Below are 8,090 nucleotides of genomic sequence, written 5' to 3' on the forward strand. Positions count from 1 at the left end.
TGTCACCAAATTAACAAATATAAATGGAACATTTCTAGTAATAATAAATTTTGTTTATAGAATACCTTTTAATTCATTTCCGCGTACCAAATGAGGCCTTAAGCCAAATCCCAAGATTAAGTATAATATTACACCTTTTTATTTTATTTTTTTTTTATTTTGTTTACACCTTTTTATTTTATTTTTTGTTTTACACCTTTTTAAAACCAAGATAATCGTCGTTTAATAAAGGTGCAAACTATAATCGTTTTTAACCATCTCATTTACCTCAAAAAAAAAAAAAAAAAAGGGAACGGCCAAGATTCAACAATTCGGTCAACTCTGTACTGACTAGTAGATCTAAGTTATCGTTTATAATCGACTTTTAACCAACCATGGTTAGATTAGCTTACCATAGTTAACACACTACAGTCCCACGCCTGATTCCTTATCACACCGGTTCGGCGGTTCGCGAGAAAGAACTAATAATAAAATAACAAAATAATAAATTGAAAATGTAGTAGGAGAAGCTGACAGCGTTAAAGGTTCCGTTAGTTTGATTGACGTCGTGAGACTAATTTTTAGGGCTAACGAGGTCTGGGAAACGCCGTAACTGGGATTATAGGAGACGGGACTCGACGGTTTTAGTAGAGGGGAGAGGAGAGCCCTGCGATTACTGATGGACGGTCAGGAAAGCTCAGCGTTGGACGGTAGAAGTGTGACGGAGAGTGGGAGGAGGACGTATAAAATACTGAGAGCGTTTCGTTTATCAGAAGAGAAGAAGGAGAAGAAGAGGAAGAAGCTCTCTGTAATTTTGGTCGTTCTCTCTGATTTTCTCTCCGAATTTTCTTTTCCTTTCTATCTTCTTCTTTAGATGCCAAACCGGCGAATTCGGGAGAGAATTGATGAGATTTGTACTGTAAAAGGTTGAGGATCTGGAGCTGGTGGAGAGAGAGAGAGAGAGAGAGAGAGAGGTTTGTAATTGAGCGAAGAGATCAATTTTATAGCGCGTTCGTGGAGTTAGTCTTCAAAGAATAACTTTTTTTTGCTGTACAGATAACATTTGAAGAGCTCTGAACGGGGTCCCTTGGAAGGAATTCTAAGTGGATTCGGTTTTGATTTCCGTACCTGATTGCGAAGATTGGGTTCGTTTCATTGAAGATTACACAGAGGAGGTCGAGAGTTTCGAGTTTTTAGGTTTGCAATTCGAAGCAGAGTTTGATTTCCTTCATGTTTTTGTGCGATTTATCATCTGAGATAACATTTTTTTGTGTTCAATTTCTGTTTTACAGGTACATTTCCGTGAGATTTGAGCAGTTTTTAGAAGGAATCTGGAACCTTTCAATGAAAATATAAGGATAATTATCGGTCAGAGATTGGCTTGTTACATGGGATTTGAAGATTTAGGCTCTGTAATGTCATTATTTCGTTGAATACCGGTCATAAATTTGCATTTTTGGACTGTAAGAGAGGAAAGCTCTTTCTGTAAATTCCCTGTGGTGATTGTGGCAGTATCTGAGTAATACAGGTGAGAAATCATTATCTAAATTGAAGATCAAGTATCGGTTCCAAATTGAGCTTTGTAATTTGATGTTGGTTCTTGGGTGCTTTTATACGGGCAAATCGGGTTTGAATCCCTATAACCAAACACTGCTTTTCTTTGGTTCTTTGTGTTCTGCAGGGCATCGAAGCTCTCGGATTTCTCGGAAAGTGATTCCGATTCGCAGACTTTTATTTTTTGAAACAGAGTTGAAATTCTCAGGTAATGCGTTCATTTCCATCACTTTTCTTCTCTAAACCCCTCTCTCTCTCTTTCCCTCTCTTTCCGCGGCTATAGGTGTGCATTATTGCCATTTTTTGGTCGTTTTATCTCTGGAAAATCCGGAATTGGAAGTTTCCTTTCGTCTATGGCCTTTCCAAGAAATTTCAGTTCGTGCAACTTCTCAGTCTTCGTGGGATTTTTTCCTCTTTATTTGCTGTTTTCATACCCTGAGTTTTTTGCAACGAAAAGGAAACGGCATCTGCGTTAAAATTCTTCTCTTTCTACTGTGAATGTTTTTCTTCGAGCTTTCATTTGATGGTGTCTGAATTGTTGCTGCAATTTCTGAACCAATGACCCTACTTTTGGTTTCCAAAAGTATCTTCTTCCTTCGTTCGTTTTGATGTCGGAAATTCCAAAACTAGCCACTTCTTTGATTACGCTGCAAACACGAAGAAACTGATCTACTCAAAGATTTTCTTGCATTTCTTAGCAGCCAAACACAGCTGCGATGAAAAATCTCGCTTTGTGGTCATTATCACCCGGAAGATCCTCATAGACGCCAGTTCTTCATCATCCACTTCCGTCTCCATATGATGCCATCTCACCCCAAGCGCGAAATTTCCACCATGTTTTTTCATAAATCCTGGACCGTCCGATGCACTTCTTCCACAATCTTCGCCCTTCTCTCTCTCTTTCGTTTATTTATTTTTTTTTGGTCGGGAGGGTTTGATTTCGTAGAAGTTGCTGAGTAGCGATATCCAAATCCAAATTTTGCTTTGCCTCTTCGGTGCTCGCTCCGTTTTAATTAGAAGTTACCCCTTGGGTTAGATATGAAATTAACCTCAGTAATTACTAATTAACTTCGATGGGATGGGACAGGTGTGTACACTAACAAAACTAGATGGATAAGGACTCTCTGAGGAGCAACAGTATTAATAATAATGCCAACGTAAACAATACGAACGGTAGGGAGACTACCATAGGAGGAGGAGCAGATGCGTCGTTGTTGCTGAGAGCTGGCTCCGAGACCATCAGACAAACGACGTCGTCGGATTTCGTGTTGCAGTGGGGAAACCGGAAGAGGCTTAGGTGCATGAAGGTCCAGGTCAAGGACAACAACAACAACGACTCGGCCGCCCCGGTTCAAAGGAACACGGTTCGGGTGGACCGGAGGGTCGTGAGAGTCGATAAGGACTCGTCCAATCAGCCCACTAGCGCCAATCATAGTAATGGGTATTTGAATCTGCGTCAGCGCCCGTCTTCGCCTCCGCTACCGCCATCTCAGCGAATTCTCAGGTACATTATTATTGATTACACGCCTCTTAATTTTTACTTCCGTGGGTGAATATTTTCTCCGTGATAGTTGCGGCGCGTGCGGTTCACGCATACGCTGAGTTGCGGAAAATTTGGTTGTTTGTTTGAACTTTGAAGTGATTGATTGCTGTATGTATGGCGCGTGGGCCAACTACGTGCTTTTTTATTTTTTTCTATTGTGGATTAAGTTAAAAAAAAACAGAAATAAAAAAGAACTTTTTATCATTTTAAATGTCTAAAAACGCTAACTTAAGTAGCGGTATTAGCAGTGTTTCTAATTATGTCGTTTAGCACAAAAGAAAAAGATGTGAGGGCCCCATCTGAGATAACGCTTTTAATTCGCTTATAGTTATTGTAAATAACGAATTGCCTCTTGAACCAAAAAAAATTTAAGGATTTAATATCCATTGTGAGGCACGTGACACCCACTTTAGGTCACGTCATGTGATGGGATGTGATGAGTGGTTTATGACTATGATGCAATTTATGAAAACCCTTTGATGGGCTCATTCTTGAGGACGCTAAGATGTGGGCCTGACTGTTTTGTGGTCACAATATATAGGTTCATGTGTGAAATTTCAGCTTCAAATGCATTAGTGTATTGAAAGTAAGTTTGACCGACTTTAAATAATGCCTACATTGAAATTTCAACTCCAATGCTTTACATTTTGGGCTCATGGATGAGATTGGGTCCTGGCAATTACTTGCTTGAATTATTAGTAATTTGAGTAAATAATATGAGAGATTTTATATAATTTTTTATTTTTATTTTTATCTATTTAAATAAAATTTGGATCTATTCCGACATGTAATGAAGCTTTTTTGTCCACTCTCCAAATGCTAAGGTGGGCGGCAGGTTATTGTCCAAAAGAAGAGCAAACTTTAATAAAGACAGATATAATTTATTTTTCCTTTAGCTTGTCAGAGCCCCAGGTTTTCAATTCATTCATAACGCGTCATTTTGCCGTATATATTTCTTTTTGGTTGGTTATCATTGCACTTTCCCCACAAAAATAAAATTTGCGGCAATTTTATTTTGTGTTTTAATCGTATTTTGTTTTTGAAAATTGACATGCTTTTCTTTTTTCTTTATTTCCTTATTTCATTTGTTTATTATTACAAAAGTTAATGTCAGTAAATTAGTTTGATAGTGTCTTGTGCTTAAATGCTTGTATGAGCGATAATTCATTTGTTTTTTTTGTTTTGTTTTATTTTTTTTTTATGTTGATAATTTAAGCTTAATTTTAAAATTAGTGTTAATTGTGATACTCTCACATTCTCTATTGCTTTTATTAGCATGCTTGGTTTATTTTGGAAATGATTCGAATTGCCATTAGCCATCCCTTTGTCTGGTTCTGTTGTTGGAACCAATTAGATTATGATGCTTGGCACCTGCATGTCCGTCCTTGGTCATACAAGTTGTAAAGGTCGAAAAAGTAAAGTAACATTTAAACAGGCAAAAAACCATTATTGAATTGAATTACCTTTAACTTCTCCAGCAAGCTTACATAGCCTTCACCGCACCTGATCCAATCTCCACTGCATCTGATCCACTAAGCCCAACAGCGCCTAGCGAGGTGGACTCGTTGGAAACATGGAAAGGTCAGTTTCTATTCCACGTGTCCTCTAAAATCCTTTTTCTTTCAGGCACCCATTTCTAGCCGTCCGATGACACAACAAAATTAGGAATCTGGTCGCACCCCCATCCCACATGCCATTCCAATTTTCAACACGTAGCCTTGACACCTTCGAAAGGCAACCTGAATCCAACGGCTCAAAACCCGGGAAAGCGCAAGCTGTGCGTATCCTACTGAATCATATCTCCCTCTCAAATTTCTCAACTTTTTCATTAAAGAAAAGCAATTAACCACTCCCTTTTTTTTTAAAAGCGGAACATAAAGGTCCCCAGAGAAGCCAAAAAACCAAGCCTATTTTTTCTACGCAAAACTCGACGCGTTTCTTGCGTTCTCTTGGCCACCGATCTAGATCATCCCAAGGTCAATTTCGTAATTTCGAGGAATAAATATACTCCAAATTTTCAGTTAAACAAAACAAAATATCATGTGATATGATTTGTTGTATGATAATATTGTACAATATATGTATAGTTCTTATTTGTGGTGTGTGGTCCTAATCAGGAACTCTGAGACATCCAGTGCCATGAGAGGGCAAAGCAACGGAGGTGTGAGGGGAATTGCTTCACCGGACAGGGGTGCGCACGATAAGAGAGGGACCAATACCAATAATAACGGCAACAACCACCACCATCACAATGAGAATAACAAATCAGCGGCATCTTCGGAGACTGCGCACGATAGCAAGAAGGGAGGGTCGTCGTCCGGAAGCGGCGAGGCTGGGCTACCGGTATGGCCCCCGAAGTTCGTCATTGCTTTGACTAACAAGGAGAAAGAGGAGGATTTCATGGCCATCAAGGGGTCTAAGCTTCCTCAGAGACCCAAGAAGAGAGCCAAATTCATACAGCGCACCCTCAATGTAAGCTTTTCATTTCTCCTCTGCTTCTTTTTATTTTTATTTTTTAAAATTTAATTAAATTAATCTCATAGCAACGAAGTCCAATTTTTTTTATTATTTTTTTGTATTTAGCTGTCTTAATTATTATTATTATCATCATTTTTAGTTTTTGAAAGAGTCCATAATAACCCAGTTTGGAAAAAAAGTAATTTTACCCGGAGAAAAAGTCGTAAGATGCTAAACGTAGAGCAAAAGGTGTAAGGTATCTTCGTTGCAAGCTTGGATTTTGAATAAGGGGACACTGTTTTTGAGGAAATAGTTAATGGTAGGGTTTTCAATTTTTTATTTTATTTATAAAAAAAAAAGAATGTGTTATCGTCCCACGTGATGAAATGGTACGACGTCATTTTAAAACCAAATTTTGAAAAAAAAAAAATTGAAAAACCTAAGATGTTTTATTTGAAAGGATAGTGCCAATTTTAGTAGAAGAAGAAAAGGTCCAAATTTTGCACAACTTACGGGAAAGAAGTGTTGGCGGAGCAGAAATTGGATGCCCGTGACAAGTTGTGAATTTTTGGTGGGTAGGGCTCTCTATAAAATAGAATTATTGCATTTGTTAGGCGTTATAAATTTTGGATCTGCTTTCGGTTTGGTTGGTGAAGGCTAGAAGGAAGCGTGTGAGATGACAAGATTATAGCAGGAAAAAGTGGGGACGTGAGTACGTGTCAGTTAAGGCGCGGATGTGTACCTAATTATGACACCTAAAGCTTTGTTATGGTTCGAGTGTGAAGGACTAGGTGGATTAGTCTAGTGGTAAAAGGCCAATTGCGTCATGGAAACGCTATTTTTAATTTTTTCACACTTATGCTGGATTTATTATTATTTGTCTCTTTAGGGTCATTTACCGTCTTAATAAAGATGACCATTAGAGAAATCGTGGCCGTTGATGTGAAATGGTAGGTCCCATTTTTGTTTAATGGACCATTCGGATGGGACTCGTGGACCAAACAAAACTTAACAAAAGCATGTGTCGCGATGGTTCGAGACGAGCGACTTTTGGCAGGGGCAGCCGGTTTTTAATAAATAAAAAGTTATGGGGTCCCAGTGGCCAGTGCCAAACTTCTCTACGCCAAAGTTTATACTTGTGCCCCTAAAACATTTGATATATTACGGTTTGCCCTATCCCATCACTTTGCATCGCCCAGATTCGTCCCATCCAGGCTGCCACTAGTTTTCTTGGCATGGCGGCTCTACATAAAATGGCTGACATCATATACATGATATTATATTATTTAATTTAATTTTTTTTTTAAAAAAAAATGTATTAATATTAATTTTATTTACACAATTAGATATACTGAGTTTAAATTTGGATTATAAAATGAATAATAACCATTTAATTTAAAAATGAAGAAGACTTTGTCCGCCATTTTGGTGCGGTTGTTGCTTGATGGGCACGTGTAAACAGTGTTCAACAGAAGTTATATGGTTTTGATTAGGGTTGGAGATGACAAAAATCGCATCATTGTTGTCCTTATTGTCATAAAATCCTTTGTGGTTGAAGTCGTATCCTTTTAATTATGGTGCGGTGGTTGCAGAATGGTTTTCCAGCGTGGACCAAGGACAAAAGGGACATGGTTGCCTCTGAATTTAATTTAGGAAAGCAAAACAGATATGAGCAAAAGAAATTTATAATAAAAAAAAATTATATATATATATAAAAAAATTAATTAATTAAATTGGGTGGTAAAAATATTTACTGTGTTCTCATTTGTTGTAACTGGTTTCACAGCTAGTCAGCCCAGGAGCATGGTTGTGTGATCTGACCCTGGAAAGATACGAGGTCAGGGAGAAGAAGATATCCAAGAAGGTACTGTTTATTTATTAACCCTTATTTTGGGTAAATAAAATCCATTGAATTAGTTTCATTATAATAAATTGCGACTCCTGAAGCGATTTGTAATTGACGCAGAGACCTAGAGGATTAAAAGCTATGGGCAACATGGACTCTGACTCTGAGTAGAAGAAGATTCCGCTTTGGAAAATGAGGGATTGTAGGAATGTGAGAGGAAAGATAATGTTTATGATGAGGAAGATGTGAGATATGTAAGAATCGTGTGAAATATATCGACACTTCTCACTTGTTGAAAGCAATGAAAAGAAAGAAAGGAAAAAAAAACGTTGAGTTATTTGTTTCTCCCGAGTAAATATAAAAACTCGACTCTAGTATAACTGGACTGACGTGAATTTATTCATAAACCATGGAATTTATGTGTCTTTTTTAATAAAGGTTCATCTAATAGTTTATGAGTACTCTACACCTCTCTAGTAGTTGTATAAGAGTTGACGTGTAACATTTTGCTTCTGTTAGTTTACGAAGATAATGGTGGGCTTTAGCTACTAGCCTAGATCTCGAATGCGACGGAAGCACTGTGATTCTGCCCAATTGGCTATTTTCCTCCACCTCACCTAGTTCATCCTTAGAGGAAACTTAGTCATTGTAACCCTAGCTTTCATTCGGATTGGACTATTTCTCTAATCATTTTATCAGTCTCCCATGTCT

The 8,090-nt window shown here is 37.9% G+C and overlaps 1 protein-coding gene across 2 annotated transcripts; it reads left to right on the forward strand.

Annotated features, from left to right (window-relative positions):
* Positions 1 to 753: 753 nt before the first annotated feature.
* Positions 754 to 7,722, forward strand: LOC132184078 (uncharacterized). 2 transcript variants are annotated; one of them, XM_059597563.1, is made up of 8 exons: positions 754 to 953; positions 1,036 to 1,176; positions 1,272 to 1,507; positions 1,661 to 1,741; positions 2,621 to 3,037; positions 5,194 to 5,548; positions 7,320 to 7,397; positions 7,500 to 7,722. In XM_059597563.1, exons 5-8 carry the CDS (start codon positions 2,643 to 2,645, stop codon positions 7,548 to 7,550), a joined length of 879 nt encoding a protein of 292 aa, XP_059453546.1. In that variant the 5' UTR covers positions 754 to 953; positions 1,036 to 1,176; positions 1,272 to 1,507; positions 1,661 to 1,741; positions 2,621 to 2,642; the 3' UTR covers positions 7,551 to 7,722. The 2 variants fall into 2 exon arrangements, with proteins under 2 accessions (XP_059453546.1, XP_059453545.1); XM_059597562.1 differs by having other exon boundaries at positions 754 to 1,176.
* Positions 7,723 to 8,090: the final 368 nt, after the last annotated feature.

Source organism: Corylus avellana, chromosome ca6 (genome assembly GCF_901000735.1).
Source record: "Corylus avellana chromosome ca6, CavTom2PMs-1.0".
Classification (NCBI taxonomy): domain Eukaryota; kingdom Viridiplantae; phylum Streptophyta; class Magnoliopsida; order Fagales; family Betulaceae; genus Corylus; species Corylus avellana.

Excerpts from the sequence above, each read along its gene's own strand:
- LOC132184078 (XM_059597562.1), top strand. The coding sequence starts at position 2,643 with ATGGATAAGGACTCTCTGAGGAGCAACAGTATTAATAATAATGCCAAC. Across the intron at positions 5,549-7,319 it reads TCATACAGCGCACCCTCAAT|CTAGTCAGCCCAGGAGCATG; the intron begins GTAAGCTTTTCA and ends CTGGTTTCACAG. Across the intron at positions 7,398-7,499 it reads AGAAGAAGATATCCAAGAAG|AGACCTAGAGGATTAAAAGC; the intron begins GTACTGTTTATT and ends TAATTGACGCAG.